The sequence below is a fragment of the Rhinatrema bivittatum genome, chromosome 3 (genome assembly GCF_901001135.1).
Source record: "Rhinatrema bivittatum chromosome 3, aRhiBiv1.1, whole genome shotgun sequence".
Classification (NCBI taxonomy): domain Eukaryota; kingdom Metazoa; phylum Chordata; class Amphibia; order Gymnophiona; family Rhinatrematidae; genus Rhinatrema; species Rhinatrema bivittatum.
In genome coordinates, this window is record NC_042617.1 from 13,094,492 (window position 1) to 13,117,182 (window position 22,691).

General features: G+C 41.5%; 1 protein-coding gene across 4 annotated transcripts in view; it reads left to right on the plus strand.

Moving 5' to 3' along the window:
* ZFAND3 (zinc finger AN1-type containing 3) overlaps positions 1-22,691 on the plus strand; it is a 558,612-nt gene that overhangs the window by 402,263 nt on the left and 133,658 nt on the right. For all 4 annotated transcript variants that reach the window (XM_029592911.1, XM_029592912.1, XM_029592913.1 and 1 more), the window contains one exon: positions 1,960-2,139. In XM_029592911.1, the coding sequence (XP_029448771.1) occupies positions 1,960-2,139 (180 nt within the window). The remainder of the gene's footprint in view (positions 1-1,959; positions 2,140-22,691) is intronic.

Sequence of the window (22,691 nt, forward strand, 5' to 3'; positions counted from 1 at the left end):
ATTTATCCTTAGATTATTTCTGAGTCTTTCGTCTTTCAACTTTATGCCATGACCTCTCATTCTGCAGCCTCCTTTCCGTTAAAAGAAGCCTGCCTCCTGTGCATTTATTTCTTGGGGGTATTTAAATATCTGTCATGTTTCCCCTTTCCAGCCTTTCCTCCAGGCTCTACATGTTGAGATCTTTACGTCTGTCCTCATGAGCTTTACCATGACCATTTTAGTAGCCACCCTCTGGACCTGAGACTGTTTGGTTTATATCCTTTTGAAGGTGCCGTACTCCAAATCAGGTCTCGCCAGATATAGAGGCAATGTTGCCTCCTTTTTCCTGCTGGCTAGCCCTCTTTGTCCTAGCTCTGTCAGTGACGGAAATGGCAGATAAAAGAGTAAGGGGGTGTGGATAAAAAGGAAACAAATCAAAATGATTTTATTTCAAGCCATTTTTTTTTTAAATTTCATTTAAATTTTGTTTTTAGAGTGCACTATTTGTGAATAGCATGCATAAAATGATAAATTAGAAAAATACATTTTGTTTTTTTGTTTCAAAGCAACGGACACCTCTGCACATCCCTCGTAAAGATTTCAAGGCCCTTCTAGTCTTCCTTTTTTCTTACCTGTTGCAATAGCACACACCCTCCATAATTTTCTTTTACCCTTAGGAGCTAGATCATTTAGGTATCTCTCCTCTGGATTGCCTCTCCTGTACTTCTGCCTTCTCCAGAACAGGAAGGAATATGGCCAGTGATGTTCTCACTGCCTCTCTTCATTGTTCAGTTAGCATGCTCAAGTAATCACCTGATCTGATGGTATGTCTTCCTAGTATGCTATAATTATGCATCCAGTTATTGTATCTGTTGAATGTTCCAGGCCTGTATCTATAGCTCATGGGCTCAACTAAAGTTTCATTTTAGGAAGTAAAAAAAAAAAAAGCACTTGCATCCAAGTTTGGTGGAATTATCATTGTTTGAGACATCAAAATGATGCTGCTCATATTCTTCAATTTTTAAAGGGGGAAAAACAATATTTGCAGGTTTCTTGCCTTATTTTTGGATGTGCAAAAACCTCCAAGTTGGAATGAACAGCAGCTCAGTATATGCAGCACCGGAAAAGTGTTTTGTTTCACAGATAACATTTCATGTTAGTTTCACAGATTACAGAAAGAAACTTCTCTCTCTGTTTTTGGGGTGGTGACAGTGAAGTCTCTCATCTTGTTATTTATTTTTTAATTCCCTTCCCCTTCCACATTTACCCATTAATTGTACCAGATTTTCCCAGCTGGAAGGGAAACTTCCTTTAATGTGTGTGTGGCCGGCAGAGATTGCCCAAGTTGTATGCATAGACGGTCATTCATTCCCCCCACTCTCAGTCTCTTCGCAAGGTTAAAATGTGTCTCAGCGGCAACAATCCAAGGGCCTTGTGGACAGGAAACCTCACCACTTTTACCACCTGTGTCCTGTAGTACTAATGCAAAACCGCCCCAAAAAGCCAGAATGGACGGCACTAGAAACCAAAAAACATTTTATCCATAGTGACCGAACAGATCTGGCGCAGTCAAAAGTAGCTCAAGCTTTCTCACACTGCCACCCTTCAGGAGAAACCGGCTCTTCTGAGACTGCTGATTGGTTGGTGCGGTTATCTCAGATCACACAGAGACCACCCAATGGCTGTCAGATGATGGGGTATTGTGATTGCAGAAAAGCCCATTACAAGCATGCATTGAGAAGACCGAGCTGCTGAAGTACAGTCATGTGCCTAAGATTTTCTAATATGTAATAAATATAAGCTAAGTGCACAGATGTAATCATGGTGGTATGGATGCGGTGGCAGACAGTAATTATTTCACTTAATCAGATAATTTCCCTGGGCTTGTGTGCATGCATGAAGCAGGACCTGGGATAAAACTGCCAATCATTAACTTCAGCTTGTTTCTCATGCTTCTCCTGCTTTTCTGTGTTGCAACAGATTTCCAGAAGCAGCAGCCTGATGATGACTCTGCCCCCAGCACAAGCAGCAGCCAGTCAGATTTGTTTTCTGAGGAGACAAACTGCGACAACAGCAATACCTCTCTTACCATGCAGACTGTTAACGCCAACCAGCAACTCTCGACAGAAGCGAATGTACCTTCACCCAGCAAAGAGGAATGTGAGTGCCCTCGTTCATAGCGGCATGTCTGCTGTGCATTCAGTAGATCACAAGCATAAAAGGCCCAGAACAGCTCTCGCTACAATTTGATTGTTACTTTACTTTTTTTTTTTAAATCTTTTCCATCTGGAATTATAATGAATGTATATGTCATGCAAATCTATGGTCATTTTGGGAAAAAAATGCTGCAAAGTTGCTGTAGGCGTGTTTCTCCCTCTGCTGACGGCATGCCCCATGCCGTCTACCTGGAAGTTCTTTCATTGATGCATAACTGTATCCTGCTGTATTGTATCTGCCATTCTCCTACCCAACATAATGGGCAGGATAGTGAATGCCCAGCCTCTCCGAATTCAGAAGGAGAGTAATAAAATACAGATTTTCATTTGAATAGCTGAGCAATCCTATTTCTCCACTATATTTGTATATCATGATTAGAAACGTAAAACAAATGCCTTTTGTTATCCAAATGTAGTGGGAATCTGTGAGTGTAATTTATTGCTGAGAAGCAGGAGATAATGGTTGGAAGATGGTGCTGGCAAGCTGCTACTCCGTTTTCTTGGGTTGTCCCAGAACTTGCTGGTTTTTGCCAGCACGATACAAACTGTGCTCTGATGGAGTCAAATCACACTGTTATCAGTGTAGACACTGATAATACTTGTATAAGGCTGAATGAAGTTTAATAGGAAAAGTAATCCCTAGATTTAGTATAACTTGTTAAGATCTTTGGGTGTTAAGGCTCCTTCTCTCACCAGAGCATTAACTTCCCTGTTACTTATTTAAATATTTCCCAAACTGGTATCTCAGCTGTACAGAGACTTAGCCACCATTCACATAGTGACATGGTAGATTCTCCGAAGACGAGGTGGATCACCTAGTCAGACTGATGGGGGATGTCATCTGATGGCACAAACACAGAACAGGTTTCCAGAGCTTTCCAGGAAGAAATCGGAAGATCCTGTTGGGCATGTGCAAGAGCATCCAAATCTCTGCAGCTCCACAGCACGGCTCAGTTCATTGTTTTCTGCCAAGTGCAATGAAAGTGGTTTTCAGTGAATGCTGCAGTAAGCTACTACATTGTTGTTTTTTTCCAGAGTGATTATCTGTCTTTATTGAGCATAAGGGTGCCTTAGTGTGTTGTGTTTTTTTTGTCTCCTCTTTAGAGTTCTTAGTCAGGTTTTTCAACATTTTCAAGCTTAAGTTGTTTTTCAGCATTTCTATTATTAAACCCTATTCTTACTGTGGTCTCTGGCAGATCTTCCAAACTGGGAAACCTCCTTTTTTCCCTACTAGGACCATCCTCTTTCAAGACTTTTCTCATTTTTATTTTGCATCACCTGTTTTTCTGATAATGCAAGCAGTGCCCATACTGGGTAAAAACAAAATGTCTATTACGGACTATTATAAGACCTGCTACAGGTGCCTGAGCAAGGATCTTGGGTGTGTGCCATTGTAAGATCTGCTTTAAGATATTACCAAGGTCATCAAGATCTGCAAGATAAGACTAAACCTGCCTAAACTTGAAGAACTAAAGGAAAAGTCATGGTCCACTGGACCAACACCAAAAACATCAAATAAAAATCCAAGCACAATGAAGCCACTTCAACTGCTACAGAGAAAATATCAACTCCTTTGGTGTTGAAATCTAAGGACAGACCCTGGAAACAAGACAGTATTTGAATGTAATCTGCTTTGAAGTGTCAAAAAGCAGAATATAAATAAATAAATAAAGACAGACCTTGTTCGCTCAGCTTATGCCAAATTTCAGGTTCTGAGTTCATGAGCATGGCACTGAGGGCTAATTGAAGGAGAAGATCTGTTGGCACCCATATTATTCAAACAGATCCGAAAATGGGATATTAGAGTGAATAAGTGGTTGCAAATTGAGGAAAGCTCTACCTCCCCTCACCATCACTTTGTTGATGTCCAGATTTCAGCTTAGAGGTAACCCTGAGGCACCCAGCAGGCCAGTCATCTTGCTGATCCCTGTCAACTTTTCAGATCAACAATTTTTGAGGAGGAAGTTTGGAGATAGATGGCAGAAGTGGTTGCTCAGAGGTTCCAGCAGGTCCACTGAAGAACTTTGTTCAATAGATATTTAGAGACAAGTGTACTTCAGTGGAACTCAAGAAGAGTTAAAAGTTACAGGCCCATTAGTATGACTTTTGTGATGGGAAAATTAATAGAGATTCTTCTGAAGGAAAAAATAGTGAAGTATCTTAAATCTGATGGGTTGCAGAATCTAAGGCAGCACATATTTGCCAGAGGAAGATTGTGTCAGATGAATCTGATCAATTTCTTTGATTAGATGATTAGAGAATTGGATTTGGGATAGGTGTTGGATATAGTGTAGTTTGATTTCAGCAGAGCTTTTGATATTGTTCATCACATAACACCTATGTGCTACCCCTAAGACCCACCAGAGGTCAGTCCTTGGCCACTTAAGATGTCCCGACAAGCACTGCACAGGCCTCACCTGTACGTGTGCCCTAGTCAAGGTAACCAGCCAGCTGAGTTATATCTTAATTTTGGGCAAATTGCCTGCCCACAAGCTATTCTTTGATAGTTTTGGGAATATTGCAACTTCAGAAACCCAGGGATTACAAAGCTCCCAGAAAAGCACTCACATCACACACTTGAAAATACTAGGATAGTATAGCAACTTATCTTACCTGGGTCACTGACTAGTCACAGACACAGAGCTAATAAACTAAGAAGTGTATTATTAACAAAGATGTATAGTGAACAAAAAGATTAAAAGCTGCATATATATATATATATATACATATATCACACCGGTTTACAAGGTTTACATATCACACCTTGGTTTACAAGGTGTTTACAAGGTTTTTACAAAGTTTTTAAACACCTTGTAAACACCTTGTAAACCTTGTTTACAAGGTTTACATATCACACCTTGTAAACCGGTGTGATATGTATATTATACAGGAACATCGGTATATAAAAACTAAAAATAAATAAATAAATAAAATAAATATAACAGACAAAAGTAAGAAACTGGATTTTTACAGTCAACACTATCTACAGTGTTAACACTGTGCCTGTCTCAATCAGATCTGAGAGTCCTGGTAATCTCCCAGTTACTATCTGAGAAAGAAATGCAGATCATCTTATGTTTCCTATCAGAAGTTTACAGCACTCCGAAGCTTTTATTCTCAGCTGTAACATTTTCTCCCTCACTGTCCGTTCCTAATGGTCTGTCAGCTGGTAATGGAGCACTGCTAGTCAGCCAGCATGATAGCAGCTCGTTCGGACTCTGGGATTAACCCTGTCTTTTTCAGCTGCCAATGAGACTGTTATGCTGCCACCTGCTGTTTAACTTAGAAATCATCAAAGAAAGAGTTAACGGGAAAGGAATTTCTTAGGACAGATAAATAATTAAAAAAAAAATAGACAACTTAATTTTATTGAATTATTTTTGTTCTGTTTTCTTAAATCTGTAAATGAACTATGATTGTAATCTGCACTGAGCACTTGTTTTGGATGTTGCCGATTAAGAGTAAATGATGCTAACAGGTCCTGTTATAATACTGTTTCTGTCCAGACCTTCAGCATCGCAGCCAGCTCCAGACATAGAAGCGCATCACTCTAAGCTCTTTTCTTATGCTCCCCCTGATGCAGGGGTGCCAAAACAGCTAAGGGGAAAATAATGATTTGGTGATTTATAGCCATTGACAAACAGCAGGGGCTTTTCCTTTCCATGTAAAAAAGTGGTAATTCAAGCCATTTATGGGCGTTGTGCGTAGTATGTGGGGTGAAGGACTGCGTGGAGCGCTCGCTGGCTCCTTTACCATTTATTTCTTCTGTAGGTTACACTCGCTCTCCTGCATGTCAGTGACTCTTCACATTGCCTGAGAGAGAGTCGATTCTGTTCTACTTCACAGCGATCTGCCCACCCAGTTCTCTGAGGGGGCAAAGGTTGGGGAAAGTCCGTATGTGCGGGGGCCTATGGAGGAGTCCATGCGTGGCTGTTGGGATTTTCCGCAGATAGTTTTGAACATGCACACCTCTGCCTGTTGCTGCTCCCCCCGAGCCTGCCTGCTTTTTCTGTTGACCTCCCCCTCCTCCCCCACGCTTGCTTGCACCTGGGGAAAGGATTAAATGACTTTTGAACATTGCCTTCTTGAAACCCAGGACCCGGCTCTTTTGTGTGACCCTCTCTCTTTGCTCTTATATTTAACCACACTGTCTGCTGATCAGTAGTGCTTATATATATATATATATATATATATATATATATATATATATATATATATTAATAATGTCCCCATTCGTAAGTAGCAGGTCCAGTAGATTCTGTTACCATTTGCCTGAGGAGATGCCCTTGAAAGAGGCCAGGATCTCGCCTTCTGTTTCTGCAGATGGGATGTGTTGGTCTGCATTGAGCAGATTAACGTCTCTCACCAGTCTTACCCCCTTCATGCGGCCTTGTGTATATGTTTGACCCCTCTCACTGTTGAAGGTCTGCGTTAATGGAAGTGCCAGATCCTCTTTCTAAGATAACCCACAATGCATGTCAGGTGCATTAATATGTTTTTTGCATAAAATGCTGCTGCTCCTGTCCTTACTAATCAGACTGTAGCCTGGCATTGCTGTCTTCCAGTTATGGGACTCATTACGCCACGTCTCTGTGATAGCAACGATATCAGAATCTGCCTCTGCCAATTAGGGCTTGCAGATCTGGCATTTTATTAGCTTAGACTAGGGGCAGTTTTGCTCATAGCCTTCCAGATATTTTTCCTCTCGTCTTCCCTCTATATTTCTGATACTCCCTTATCCTGCTTGCTATATCTAAGTAAGCTTTGTGTATTTCTCCATTTACCTAATGTTTGTTAGGGGGTGATTAGCCCCTCTCCTCATGTAATTTATATAAAACCTCTAACGTTAGCTCTTCAGCCATGCGTTGAGGTTCTTGGTGCGACAAAGCCTGACTTCTCCCTTTCCTTTCACCTTTTATACCACACTGACTTGGTACCTGGTCATGTCATTTGTCCCCAAGGGTTCCGACTTTAGTCCAGACGTCATCCTGCGATGAGAGAGTCCCCTACCAGCCGGAGATTCCTTCTCTTCTGGGGCTCTCATAACGCTACATTTCGAATGATTCGATGCTTCTAACGGACTTTCATTTTTACCAATGCCATAAAGGCATTTTCTAGCCATCTCCTCGTTATTCAGATCCTTTGAGAGCGGGCTCTGGATATGAGGGCAGACGCCTATAATTCTGGCCAGTTCCACCCTGAAAGGAGCCGTTCTAGCCTTGGTCCAGAGAGCTGCATACAGATAGGGAATGAGTGGAGCCTCCAGACGGTCGTCTTTTTTTTCCTCAGCCCTGGGATCCTGGTGCCATGAGCCTTCGTTCACAATGAACCATAAGTTTTTCTCCTGTTTTAATACGCCCTCCCATTATTCCTTATTTCGTCGTTACATCTAGGCCCCCGAGGCTGGAAGCCAAGCACAACTGCGCTTTCCAGAATGCCCTAGCATGAGCTGTAAATCTGGCCGCCGAGTTCAGGGTTGCCCTTTATTGATGAGCACTGCTTCTGCCCATGCTGGCCGACACAAGGCGAGGGAGTCCCGATCTGGGAATCAAAACGGGGACCTTGCCACTGACCTCCTTCCCGAAGAATGCCACACACCAGTGCCGGCGTTTCCACACGAGAAAAGGTTCCGGTGCTTTTTAAAATCTTCCTTTCCCAATCTAAAAAGAATAGTGTCCTGAATCCCAGAGCTGACCACTTTCCATAAACGAGGCGCGTTACAGAAAGCTTGCCCTCTTCAGTAAAACAGGAGGCAGGGGGGTTGGTATAAAGTACTTTTTACAGTAAGAAATGCCTCTGGTGATCTTTCCCAGATTTAACAGTCCATCTATATTTTATCATTCTTTAATGCCCTCCATTAAAGTTGCAAAGCACTGTGCTTTTTAAAAGTGCCATATAAATAAGTGATAGAAAGTAGCACCGAGAGATAAAAGAAATCGTGTTTGTCCCTCCTTGAACTGCCCTTACTTGGAATGTATTTGTAATGACTTCTCTCTTTCCACCCCCCATATTCCCAGTCATGCTTGCAGTGCGATGCAGTGATACCGAGCCTGGCTTTCCCTTCAAAATGTTTTCCTTATAGTGAGGAGCAAGCTTGGATCCAGTAGTGTTCAGCAGAAGTAGCCATCGGCGTGCAGTCCCTTGTGCTAGATGTCGTGTAAGACCTAGCTCTTCTCCATTTAAAAGTATTACTCATGAAAAAATTGGCTTTCTGAATTGCTTACAGACCCGTTTTGTGTAAATACAGCGATGAGATGTATTTCTGGATCTGGCTGTGTCTCTCTCTCTCCCCTCCCCCTTCCCTTCTCTTTAATGAGCCTCAAAGACGAGCTTCATTTATCAGAGATAATTATACAACAGATGGAGCTTTTCTGGAATATCATAGTCTCCAAGTGGAAAATTCATTCCCATGGTGGTGAATGACCAGACCTAACATTTCTATCTTTATTAAACAGGTGGGGAAGGATTGCTTGTTTGCAGTTCTGAGTAATATGTTTTATATATACTTCAACAAGGTCATTATTGGATTTTGCATTTGCCATACAATACAACCTGTCAAATCCAGATTCTGCCTTAGGGATGTCTCTCTGTTAGTAACAAGATTGCTGATTTTTATTCAGATGGTGTCCCTATGAAAGACCAGTAGATCCAAGGAAATAAATAAATATATACACAATTTTATTTTTTTTTTTACAATGCCATATATATTTCCAGAGAGAGGCATTCATTAGGACTGGCAAGTTGCGGATAAGTTTAAAGCCATCCCTTTTCAAACATAGTAGCTTGATTTTTCTATTGTGACCTTTTAGCTTTTGTCAGATGAGATGATGTGGTCTTTGTTTTTGGCATGTTCTCTTGTCTGCAGGTTTTTCACAGTCACCTAGTGGTGTAAAAAGACCAGTTTGAAAGCTTCCACTAACGTCTTACCTGCAGAGGGGTATGCAGCAACCTTGTCCCTGGCATAGATTTAATCACGTTTTCTGTTTATAGAGCTGGACAAATAATTTTAATTCATACTCCTTAATGTTGGTTTCTTTATAGCACACACCTATTTGTGTTTTATTCTTGTTCCTAGTTACTATCCATAAAGCCTTTCTTTGCTCATCTGTTTGACTTCGAATATCGTTCCTGCAGATGAAAGATAATTTAGACTTTTCATAAAGGCAGACTGCCTTCCGCCTTTCCCTTTTGCATGTGATCTTTTCTGAATAGTGTAATTTTCTATATTGACTATTTAGTCATGAGACTGTTCCCACCAAGCCTAGGTATTTCCAATAATGTTAAATCCAGCTTGGTGCCGTTAGTTCAAAATCTGCAATTGTATCTGTCATACGTCTTGCATTTGTATATGATACTTTTATCATTTTATACTAGTGGAAGATTGTCCCCCTAGATGGGATATAGAAATGGTAGAGATGGTTTATGAATTGGTGTTGGAATTGAGTTTGTCAACTCTCCCTCTTTCAGTCTTGGGAAATTTAAATCTTCATCTTGACAACTCTACCAGTCTGCATGCCCACGAGTTTGTTAGTGCTTGCTTTGAGAGGCCTAACTCGAATCAAGAACTTACCCATGAGGTGAGGCGCACGGTGGATATCTTAGTTTGTTCAGAAGAAAACCAATTTGAATGGCTAGTAAGCATCCGTGATCTGACCAGTTTCTACTAAAATTCTCCCTTGGATATTCGGCAAAAAGCCATCCTACACTGCAAATTAAAACTGTGAAGGGAAATATTGACACAGAAAGGTTGTTGAAAGATTTGAAGAAGCAATTTTTAAATCCTTTTGTTTGGCAATATTGATGAAATGGTAAAGCAGTGCGATAAGATAGCTCCTGTTCAGTCTAGATGGGCTACAGTTAGAATTTAGATAGAGAAGATATGGAGGAAGAAACCTAGAGGGTAGATAGATTGTTATGGAAAGTAAAATTCAGCGATTATAGTAGGCATATTATGGCTTTGTGTATCAGCTATTTCAACTGCAGAGAACGTTTTAGGATAATCTATGTACTTTTTCAAATGGATGAAACTAAAGGTGAAGCTGGGTCAGCTGTACCGGATTTGGAGATAGTGGCTGAATTTTTAATGTAAAAATGGAAAGATTCATGTACAATTGCAGCCAGTGATCCCTCTGAAATGGAGGTCAGCCTCTATGTGGGGAGGTAGTTTCAAATTGGGAGAGTTTTGTGCTAGTGGGGATACAAGATTTAAGAAATGTTATTATTGGAATTTAAGCCTCCTCATGCTTTAGATCCCTTTCCTTTTTGAATGTTAAAGAAGAGAGGTGTTGTCTTGTTGGGCAGGCATTGTCAAGTTGGGAATACTTCATTAGCAGAGTGACAGTTACCTGATGAGTTGAAACAGTCTTGTATGCCTTACTCTGAAGAAGTCTACCCTGGAGCTTGCTTGCTGCGAGAATTGCAGACTGAAATCAAAACTCCCCTCCTTGACTAAGATCATTGAGCATTTCAGATTTTTTGGAGGAACTAGATGTTTATACCAGCAGTAGTCTAGCTTCAGAGTGGAATTTAGTACAAAGACGCTTCTAATATCTTTATTCAGTGCGATGCAGAGATTATTAATTTTATTTATTTGTAGTTTTTTTCTATACCGATGTTTGGCAGAAGCCTTCACACCAGTTTACAGTTACAACAACTTTTTACAATCAGTAGTTAAAATCAACATTTACATTCAATAACATTTGAGAACATGATAAACAGTAATTAATTGTTTGGATTTTGTACATTAAGGTCTAGGCATGAGTAAGGGGATATTTACTTTGAGAATCAGCAGTCTAATGCGGAATTGTGGTTAGGTTGGAGTTGGGTGGGAGTGATTGTTGGGTTTCATGTTATGTTGTTATTTATCCAATTCCTTCTTTGTATGTTTGTTTAAATATCCATGTATTTAGTTGTTTCTTGAAATGATGGTTCCTCTACTATTTCAGTTGTTAGATTTATCCTCCGGATTTGAGCTGGTGGACTCTTGCATCCTCTTGGATCAGGTTGAAAGCTTACAGATCAAGAGTTATCCCCAAGATGTGATTCGAGTCCTTCCTTGAAGAGAGACCATATAGGATTAAGAGTGGGGATAAGCTGTCTAACTCTAGAAAATTGATGTATGCTCTCCCTTTTCTCCCTTTTCTCCCATTTTATTATCTTTATACAACCAGTTTGTGACATTATCCAGAAGTTTGATTTTACATTTCATATTTATGAAGATGATATTCAGATTTTTTGTCTAATTGTTTAGCTGATATTGCCAGTTGGATGAGCTAGAGTTCACTTATGATGAAGTCCAGTAAAATGGTAGTATTATGGATTGGCGCACCTAAGATGCCGATGTGGTCTTTGTCCCTTAAGGTAGATAGCTGTCCTTGTCAGCGTCGGTCATCAGTTAGAAATTTGGGAATTGTTATGGATTCTGCCTTTAGTTTTGAGCTCCATATTATGTCAGTGGCAAAGAGATTTTTTGGAAGTCGTATCTTGTTTGCCAGTTGCACCTTCTCTTTTTTTCCTTGTTTGATGGTGATAAATACTTTGGCTTTAGTCAAATTGACTGACTATTGTAATAATCTATTGTTTGGGCAGGGGTGGCCAACTCCAGTCCTCAGGAGCCACAAACAGGCTAGGTTTTCAGGACATCCTCCATGAATATTCATAAGATAAATTTGCAATCACTGCCTCCATTGTATGCAAATCTATCTCTTGCATATTCATGGTGGATGTCCTGAAAATCTGGCCTGTTTGTGGCTCTTGAGGACTGAAGTTGGCCACCCCTGAGTTAGGGCTTCCTACGAAGGTGATATATAAGCTGCAGCTAGTAGAAAACATTGCTACAAGGACAATTTGTAAAATCTCTCTTTCAAAAAATGTTCCCCTCTGAGGGAATTTTATTGCTCATTGTAAGGCATCAGATCAGTTTTAAGATGCTAATATTGACTTTACAAGCCCTTCTAGATTTGGGAGCATAATATCTTCAGTCCAGATTAGAAAAGTGCATGCCCACTAGGGCGCCAAGATCGTCGGGCAGCTTGAGTGATTTGTTCCATCAGTGGGTGAGATGCGCCTGGCTAGGACGTGGCTGCACCACAACTTTGAAATTCAGTATCATTAGAGCTGAGATTTGTTGCTGATTATTCCAGGCACAAGAGTCCTATGTAATACAATCCGATACATGTTTCAGTTTTGTGCATTAATGGCTACATGAAAGGTATTCTTATCACTACTATTAAAAGCACAGGCTCACATTTTATTACGGGAGAGAGCTGTAACTCTGCTATAAGATGTAGGACTGTGCCTTTCTACAGTTTTATAAATCAGACATGCAGAGTCGGAAAGAAAATATTTTCCTTATGGAATTTGTTTCAAATCTGTAGTCTTTTGTTTTCTTCCTTTGTCTATTGATTTCTCTCTGTGAGGCTGGCTACTAGCCTTACTCGTATTTGTAGTTTGATTGGAAGAGTAGACATTAGGGGCTCTTCAAATGTTTATAGTTGGTGTACTGAGCAAAGATTTATAGAGGTTTCCAGAAAAGACTTTTCATAAAGTGAATGCATAGCTGTAGTGGCTGTATTGTTCTAGAGAAAGCTGGAATGACGTAGTGTAAGAGTCTTTGAGACTACTATATTGCCTTATTCAGATGTGGTCTTAAAAGTTTGTTTTTGTTCGTCAGATGAAAAGAATGACAACTTGCAAAGATGCAAAGTTTAAAAAAAACAAAACGGAGACAGAAAAAGTAGTTTTGGGAGGTAGTTTTTGTGTGTATATATCTGTAGATACAGATTAGAAATCAAATGAAGGCGGAATAGCAACCAAGTTTTAGCAAAGAGCGTGCATTTTTTGAGATAACTATTTAAGTAGTCATCTCTTGAAGAATTATGTAACTATCTATCTCTTGAAGAGTTCATACTCTTTACTGGGATTTGGTTGCTGTTCCGACTTCATTTGACTTCTGATGTTTATCTGGGGTTTTTCTTCTCACATAGAGATCTGTCCTGGCCTGACTGAGCTATCGATGGACATTCTCAGTCAGTTTTTCACTAAATGAATGTCAGTATAGAAAAATCCGCAATAAACAAAATAAATAAATAAATGATGCATTGTATGTGAATACAGGCCCGTTCTTGAACTGCAGTCTCTTCTGCAGAGATCACACTGAAACAAAGGACTGGATGGGTATGCAGCCGCTCTGGTGCTGAATTTTCTCCATCAGCGACACAATTCGGTTCAAAACAAACATAAGAACTAACTTCCTGACTCCCCCCTTCTGTACTGTATGGAGCTGCTTTTTGCACAGAAGGCGTGGTTTGCATTTTGTTAGACTAGAAAAGGTCACGGCGCCTTTAATCTTACTAACAGTGTCAAATCCTCATCAGCTCCCTCCGGTTGTCATACAGTTTTTTCTTATACATGCAGAGGTAGCGTTGACAGCGTACAGACTTAAAGCTAAACTTCGGCTTTAATAAAACAGAGAAAAATGTCAGTGGGAAAGAGATGGCTTTGGCAGCTGCTCTAGTTCTGATGTTCCCCTGGTTCAGGTGACATGGTTTTGTTTTAATTATGTGCTGAATGTGTCTGAATCCCCCATGAATTAGTAAATGTCTAAACTTGCCAAAAAAGTTATTTCTTTTCTTGGATTAGTTAAAGTAACAGAGCTAAATATTTTCCTTATAATATGTTTGCCAGTTTCTTGGCACTTTCTGTTTCTCTCTTGGCCTTCTTTTCCCAACTCTAGAATGTTCATCCTTCCTTTGCAAAGTCTCCCTCCTTTTTCTTTGCCATGCATCTCTCCTCAGGGGGAGCCATTGTGCACCACGTTTATTATTTGTACTGCTTTCTTCCTCATGCCCTCCTATGTATGGACCAAATGCAGCTGTCCAGCTCAGCCTGTCCCACAAAGTGCTCATCAGAGCTACTTCCACTGCTGTTTAATAGGCACGAGCTGTCATTTTGAGACTAGTGCAATCTACTGTTTTATATAATTTTGTGTACTGAAGAAATTCCTGTCAATTTACATAATGCCACTTTAACCCCTGCCTGAACTTCTCAGTGACAGGGGCCAGTCCTGCATCCATACTTCCTTGGTCTGGGATACTGATGTGCAGACATAAGGGAAAAAGCACAGGACTGCTTCTACGGCCAAGCCTAAAGGAAACGAAGAAATCATACATGGGGGCGGTAACTTGCTGGTAAAGCAGTTACTACCCTTTAGAGGAAGGCATGGAGATTACTACCCTTAACCAATAAGCCTTGATGCTTTTAATGCAACTGCAGCCTTGCTCCCTACCGCATCCATATGCCACATTCTACAGCTTTCTCATTAAACCACCCTCCTCCACAGACTCATCCACTTACACCTTTAGGAATCTCCAAGCTGTTGACCCTTGCATCTTTTCCACTGCTGTTTCATCTCTCCTTTCCTCCATATCTTTGTCTGAATCTGTTGCTGAAGTAGTTTCTCCTTACAACACTATACTCTCTTCAGCCTTAGACGCTTTTGCCCCTCCTCTTACCCGTCCAGCCTTGGCTCACCCCTAGAATTCACCACCTATGTTTCTGTGCCTGCCCTGCAGAACGTCTCTGGCTAAAATCCCGTGCAGACTTCATACACTTCAGATTCATGCTGACTACTTTCCAGTCTGCTATTGCACTCGCCAAACAAGACTAGTATGTCCATCTACAAACTGTCTTACTTCCAGCCCTCGCCATCTCTTTGCCACTCTCAAGTCCCTCCTCACACTTCCCTCCCCTTCTCTCTCTGCCCAGACTATGCTGACTTCCTCCATGACAAGATTCACAAACCAGGCCACCTCTACCTGCCTCTTTCCCACTTCTTTCCGCTACTCTTCCCCTGGCCTCCACCACTCTCCTCCTCCTCTCCTGAAGTCACAGTGGAGGAAACTGCTAGTCTTCTTTCTTCCTCCAAACTCCCTACTTGTTCCTCTGACCCTGTCTCCACCCAATTCCTCAGCTCCATCTCCGCTGCAGACGACCTTTCCATCTGTCCTCAATCTATCACCTTCCACTACTACTGTTCCTGCTGCCTTCAAACGTGCTGTAATCCTACCACTCCTTAAAAAACCCTCACTGGATCCTACCTGTCCTACCAACCATCATCCATATCCCGTCTCCCTTTTGCCTCCAAACTACTTAAACGTGCTGTTCATCGCTGCTCTCTTTACTTTTTTATATCTCAAGCCATTCTTGATCCACTCCAGTCTGGTATTCACCCTCTAGATTCAACTGAAAAACAGCCCTTGCCAAAGTCTCCAATTATCTGTTTATGGCTAAAGCCAAAGGTCTTTACTCAGTCCTTATTCTCCTTGACCTATCTGTGGCTTTTGATACTGTTGATCAGCAGCTATTCCTTGATACTCTGCCCTCATTTGGATTTCAGGACTCTGACCTGTCTTGGTTCTCTTCTTACCTCTCCCATCGTACTTTTAGTGTTTCCTCTGGTGGATCCTCCTCTACTGGCATCCCACTATCAATTGGTTTGCCTCAGGGCTCTGTCCTGGGCCCTCTTCTCACTATATACTAATTTCCTTGGTGCTCTGATTTCCACTCATGGCTTTCAATACCATTTTTATGCTGATGACTCCCAGATCTAGCTTTGTACACCAGAAATTTCACCAGAAATCAAATCCCGGATCTCATCTGCCTGTCTGAGATTTCTGCCTGGATGTCCCACCGCCACCTTAAACTCAACATGGCCAAGACGGAACTCCTTATCTTTCCCCCCAAGCCCACCTCCCCTCTTCCTCTTTTCTCTGTTTCTGTGGATAACATGGTCGTCATCCCTGAACCATCAGCCCGTAACCTTAGAGTCCACTTTGACTCCTCTCTCTCCTTCTCTAACGTATCCAGAACACTGCTAAAACGTGTCATTTCTTTCTTTATAACATTGCCAAAATCAATCCTTTGCTTTCTGAACACTCTACCAGAACCCTTATCCATTCTCTCATCTCTTCTCGCTTAGACTATTGCAACCTGTTCCCCACAGGTCTCTTGGCAAGCCATCTCTCTCTACTGCATTCTATCCTAAATTCAGCCGTGCAACTTATCTTCCACCAAATTCGTTATATTCACATAACCCCTCTTCTGAAGTCAATACGTTGGATCCCTATCCGCTCCCACATACAGTTCAAGCTCCTCTTTCTCACCTACAAGAGCCTTCACTCTGCAGCACCTTGCTACCTCTCCTCTCTTATCTCTCTCTCTCTACACCCCTCCTCATGCACTCCGCTCATCGGAGAAGTCACTTCTAGCTGTGCCCTTGTCCTCTACTGCCAATTCCCGGACTCTGTCCTTTCCACCTGGGTGTGCCGTGTGCTTGAAATAGTCTTCCTGACTTGGTGCATCATGCTCCCTCTCTTGACATGTTTAAATCCTATCTAAAGACCCACATTTTTTTAAACAACTCTTCAATCTTAAGCCTGATTGTTTGCTTTTAATCTTGTTAACTTTCTTTTCTTTTAAACCATAGTCTTGCTTTATGAAATGCCCCAAGTCGCTTGTCCTGTATGTTTGTCTTATTAGATTGTAAGCTCTATAGAGCAGGGACATTCTTTTTGTGTGTTTATACAGCACTGCGTATATCATGTGATGCTACAGAAATTTTAAGACGTAGTATAGCGTTGATGTTCAAAAATGAAATCCTTTACTGTAGATTTGAAGGAACACAAAAATCACAGAACACTAGGACTTAGTGCACAATTCATACAGTAATGTCCAAACAGCAAGGTTACATACCCTGGCAGGTAGGTGTTTTGGGTACAAAGCATACCCTCCCTGGGCACTTACCTGGTACCCACTCCTCGGGATGCAGCTCTCTGTCTCTCTCTCTCTCCCAATAGACAAAAGGTATTTGGGAATCTCTGGCTGGTTCCTTTTTTCCAGACAGCAACTTTTTGGATATCTCCCCTGTTAGGCAGTCCTTCCTTTGACTCCCACAAAGCCCAAATCCTCTTAAGAAATCCATCTTAGACAGAATAAAGAGTATTGGGCTACATTCCCCTTTTCTTCGAGACCTCTTTCTTAAATCCTCAGCAAAATCTCAGGAATCACTCTTGGAAAAGACCTCCCCTAATCCTGAAGGCCTGGGCACCCCAACCTTGAGCCCCACCCACCTTCCAAGGATAGGAGGCAGGACTGCAGGGAGACTACCCTCTTGTACCTCTCCAAGAAGAACCCTGAACCACAAGGTTAGAAGAGTTTTGTTAAACTCATGAAACATCCCACTGGAGAGTATCAACCTCTTCTACCTGCAACTCTGAGGCCTGCTAGAAAGGGACGGTTTTGGGAAGCTCTTACACCAACAAGTATTTGTCTTCTGTCTACTACTGGGAGATTCTTGCTAACAATTTTACAAAACCATCTGCTCCCACTTGGAAAGGAAGCATTCCCAGAGTCTGAGTGATTTCACACATCATGTTTGTTTGCTTGTTTATTTATTTAAAAAGACTTAGAAACCATTTAAATAAAATTGACCTATCAATGTACAGATTAGCACAGATAGTTTGCTCTGTGTTGTGCAAATAATCATGGTTTGAACATTAAAACCAGGTTAGTCAATTTGAGCATTGGGAAATGCTTCAGAAAACAGATGTCCCTTTAATTGTTTCCGAAACATTTTTAGGTCCTGAACCAGTCGCAGATGATAGGGAAATGCGTTCCACAATGTTAGAGCAATTATGGAAAAAGCCCTTCCATGGGTTCCTACATATCAAACCTGCCTAGGAGCTGGGACCTCTAGCAACAAGTCCTCTTGTGATGGAAAGGTCGAGGAGGCTTGCACAGTGCATGATACGATTGATTTAAAGACACGTAATAGAATCTTAAATGTAATTCTTTACAAGCATAGGAGATACATGAGCTCTAGGGTCACTGCCCACAACCAGGCGGGCGGCAGCATTTTGCAAACCTTGCAGTGCTTGAATTTGATACTTAAGCAGTCCAATCATTAATGCGTTGCTGTAGTCCACTGAGGTTAAAATACAGGCCTGAGCAACTAACAAATTTTAGCGGTCGCAATAAACACAGTTTGTAGAAACCTGAACACAGGTGGCTAGACAAATCTAGGAATAATTTCAGGAACAATTGCAAGATTCTTAGGGAGCCTTTATCGATCTGACCATAGCATTTGGCTTGGTCAGCCATGAAGCGTTCTGGAACCTAAGGACAAAGTTCAGCTGTTACTATTGTAAGACTCCTTCATGACCAGCTGACTGCTGCTGTCTTACATAGCGGTGCTACTTCTGAGCCTTTTGCACTCCACATGGCCTGAAGGAAGGCTGGGTCTTGGCAGCATTTCCTTAGCAGCCATGAAAGTGCTCCTTTGCATACAGTTGTCCCAGGGTATTGGCATCTAAAATCAGACCGAGGGCAGTCTTTTTCATCTCTCTTGCCTGTACGCCAGAACCAGAGTGTGCGTGACCTAGCCGATAATAACTCTTCTCTCCAGTATGCAGTTCATGGTGCTGTGGTTGCACACTCAAGAGGATCTACAAACAGTTGTTAATTGCTTTACTAAAGCAATTAAAAAGCCTAGATCTAACCCTCAACATTGGCAATATATAAGTTCTCCATCGCCCTTGCCCCTGGTCAGAAATCAAATCCAGCTGAAAAGATTATTATTAACAATGAGTAACTGTAATATGTACAACACTTTCCCTATCCTGTTAGCAGAGGCAGATCAAGGCAATCTCCAGGGATAAGATAGCGTTTCCCCCTCCCCCCAGGTATGGTGTACGTCAAATCACTGACATATCTACCATGCGCTGGCGGCAGTGCACGGCTCAACTTAATATCTTAGCGATATTAAGTCAGAGGAACTGAAAAAATAGAACTGTCAAAAAAAAAATTTTTTTTTTAAAGTGTGCCAGCGGTCAAGTTAAGAAAAAGGATGCTCAAATAATGCGCATTCCGCTGCCAAAGAGGTGCTAGAGGCACACAATTTCCCCTAGCGCCTCCTTTTTACCATGGCAGCCCTACTCTAACACCTCTAAAAAAAAAAACAAAACAAAAAAAAACACGGTACACCACCGAATTAAAAATTATGAAACTTACACTCAGAAAATTAGAAAAAACCTGGCGTAGGGATCCCTCACCCACACAATTAGCCAAATACAAATCCTCCTTACATAACTATCGTGAACAAATCCTCAAAACCAAAAGAGATTTCCACGCAAAAAGAATCCACAATTTGCAATTCAATTCCAATGCTCTTTCTACTTGACAAAGATCACCCCCCCCCATCCATGCCTGAAGAAGATGCTAAAACCAAAAGTGATGACCTAGCTCAATTCTTTCTTGACAAAATAGCCAAGATTTAATGTTTTTCCACTGCCTACCTCCCCACCAAAACTATCCCAACCAACCCTAATGCATCACTCAATACTTTCAAGACTACCGTCCACCTCCGAAATCGAATCCATTCTTAAGAAAATCAAACCTGCCACACACCCTACCGATACCATCCCCACTAAACTCCTCCTGACCAACCCTGAAATAATTGCACCTCCCATTGCCAACATCATTAACTGCTCTCTAACACTTGGCGAAGTCCCCACCACTCTCAAACAAGCCATCATTAAACCAATACCTAAAAAACCCAAATCCGACCCTGCCAATCTGGCTAATTTCTGCCCCATCTCCAACCTTCCCTTTCTGGCAAAAATCCTAGAAAAAGTAGTAAACATACAACTCACTGACTTCCTAGAAAAGCATAATATTCTTTCCTGCTACCAATTTGGCTTTCGTAGGCATTTCAGTACAGAAACCCTACTTGCGCTCACAGACTCCCTCCTTATAGGGTTAGACAAAGGACACTCCTATATACTAGCAATGCTTGATATATATCTGCCGCATTCGACACCATAAACCACAATACCCTCATCAATCGCATTAAGGAAATAGGCATATCTGAAACCCCCCTCTGCTGCTTTGAGTCTTACCTCAAAAATAGACAATATAAAGTCGACTTTAGAAATAAGGAATCCCAAGCCCACAACCTATCCCATGGGATCCCACAAGGTTGTAACCTTTCGCCAACCCTTTTTAACTTATATATATACTTCCGCTCTGTCACCTGCTCTCCGAACTTGGCCTCATGTATTTCATATATGCAGATAAGTGTGAAAGCTTGCTGGGCAGACTGGATGGGCCGATTGGTCTTTTTCTGCCATCATTTCTATGTTTCTATGTATAAATATCAAGTATAGGACCCCTGCAACAGCCTCTAGGTTCAGCTCCATAAGCTAATCCAACCTCAAAAAACTTTACTTCACCTCTGATCAGGAATTACATTTCCAGTGTTAAGAAAACATAAGACTACACATCTCTGTCAGGGCCAGTGCAAGGATATTAGGCATCCTAGGTGAAACTTATAGCCTGCTGCTCCCCCCATACAAATACAATTATGCACTTATAATAATTTAACAGAAACAATAATAAATAGAGTAAAACAATACTAATAAAAATAAAAAATTTCATAACAGCTGACAAATAAAACATCCAATAATTTATTATACAAATTTTCCAAATACCAATAAACTATTTAAAAACAAAAGACACATCAGAGAGCACCCAATGATTAAAATTAATAAAGATAAAACAAATCCTTAGCTGTCCATACATGTGCCCTCTCATACATGCACACACGCAGATATGCCCTCTCTCATACATGCGCACTCACAGCAACATGCTTTCTCTTGTATACATGCACACACACAGATTCATGACCTGTATCTCATACATGCATGCACATGTGCGGGACCACGTCATGACATGCTCTATTCCAGCTGCACGGGCGGGAAGCAGGAAGGACCATGCCGATGCCGCCCTTCGACCGGTGACACCCTAGGCAGTCACCTCGTCCGCCTAGTGCTTCCACCGGCCCTGATCTCTGTGCATTGAGGAGTAATAGCTAATGCCTTGATTAACATGGGATTTGACGGGAGGGGTGCTAATTTGTGTGCACATTTTTTTGTGCACTGAACTGCTTGTTAAATTGGTAGTAAATCTGTGCGCACAACCGAGAGGATAGTGAGCTGTTACTTGAATACGTCCAGTGCTCTGTAAAATGTTGGCCATTTTTTGAATGAGTTTATTTATTTATTTATTTATTTATTTATTTAGAATTTTTATATACCGACATTCTTACATTAAAATGCAAATCATACCGGTTTACATAAAACAGAGTTACAAGTTTATAATAACTCTCCCCAGCCCCTGAAGTACAGGTGAGATTGTGAAAACTTGGGCAGCGTCGGGCACAAGATACAGAGGTAACTGTGGCAACAGATGAAAATGACAGCCTAAGGACTCATTACGTCCACAAGATAAGTGAGTCCTGTTGGTCATGACAAAGACGAGCCTCGCTGGAGAGAAACCGGGAGAAGGCTGGAGTAATTCTGAATGATTTTATATGCACAGAACAAATAAAACAAACCAGAAGTATTAGAGTGGAGTATATCTGATTGTACTTGGTTGGTGGTGGATATCACACACAGTATCCTCCCACGGGCAGCCATTACAGGGACTTTAGCTCCTCCTTGCATGATAGTATTTGAAGTCCGTCCACGCCAAGGTCACTTTCTGACGGTCTTAACTTTGCAGAAGTTGTGGTCCCTCATGGTAGGGAAGGTAGTTAACTGTGGAAGTAAATTATTTTAGTCACGTATTTGGGAAGCTGCAATAGCTCATTTGCAAAAAGACATCCTGATAAGAACCTCAGCAGCCAAGTATTTTCCTAAAGCAGTTGGAAGTGGAATTATTTGCCGAAACTTCATCTGCAGGAAAGGTAAAATCTGCGCACAGATGATGAAATTAAATTGACAGCCTGTTTCAAAGGAGATGATGCATTACTAATTAGCCCACAGTGCCTGTAGACCGAAATTAATGAGATACTGTTATGTAAATGTCATGTTAATTAAGGGAATATTGGAAACCTAATAAATTTGCAGAAAGAAATAGCTAGTGGCTAGGCCCCCATTTTTAATATTGTGCTTGGATTGCAGTGGAACATGCAGGAGTAAAAGAGAGGTTTGTTTGACAGCTGGACTACGGGTCATTTTTAACAGTCTGCCTGGCTCTGTTCGGGTTTCCTTTATGCCTTCTCTTTGCAAGACTTGTATTGCTGTAGCGACAGCCGCTGCCACCAGTCAGAAATAACCAGACTGTGCAGGTGCTGGCTGACGTTTTCAAGGAGGCGGCAGCTTTGGTGATTATTTTTTCAGTGCTTGGTCTCTCCTGATTCTCCTGTGCACAAAGTGTGTCAGACAGGATAATCCAGATATGACTCAATTACTTGTGGCCTGGTCTCCTCCTTTTCGGAAGTGTAAACCTGCCAGCAGGCGCAGCTTTTCTCCCACCTGGGCGATGAGGGCTGCCCACGTTACATTCCCAGGGTAGAAGTTCACTGCGGCCTGCTTTATATATTTACATTTGGCAACGGCAGGTTGTGGGAGTCTGGGCGATTCGGTTAAGCAATAATGT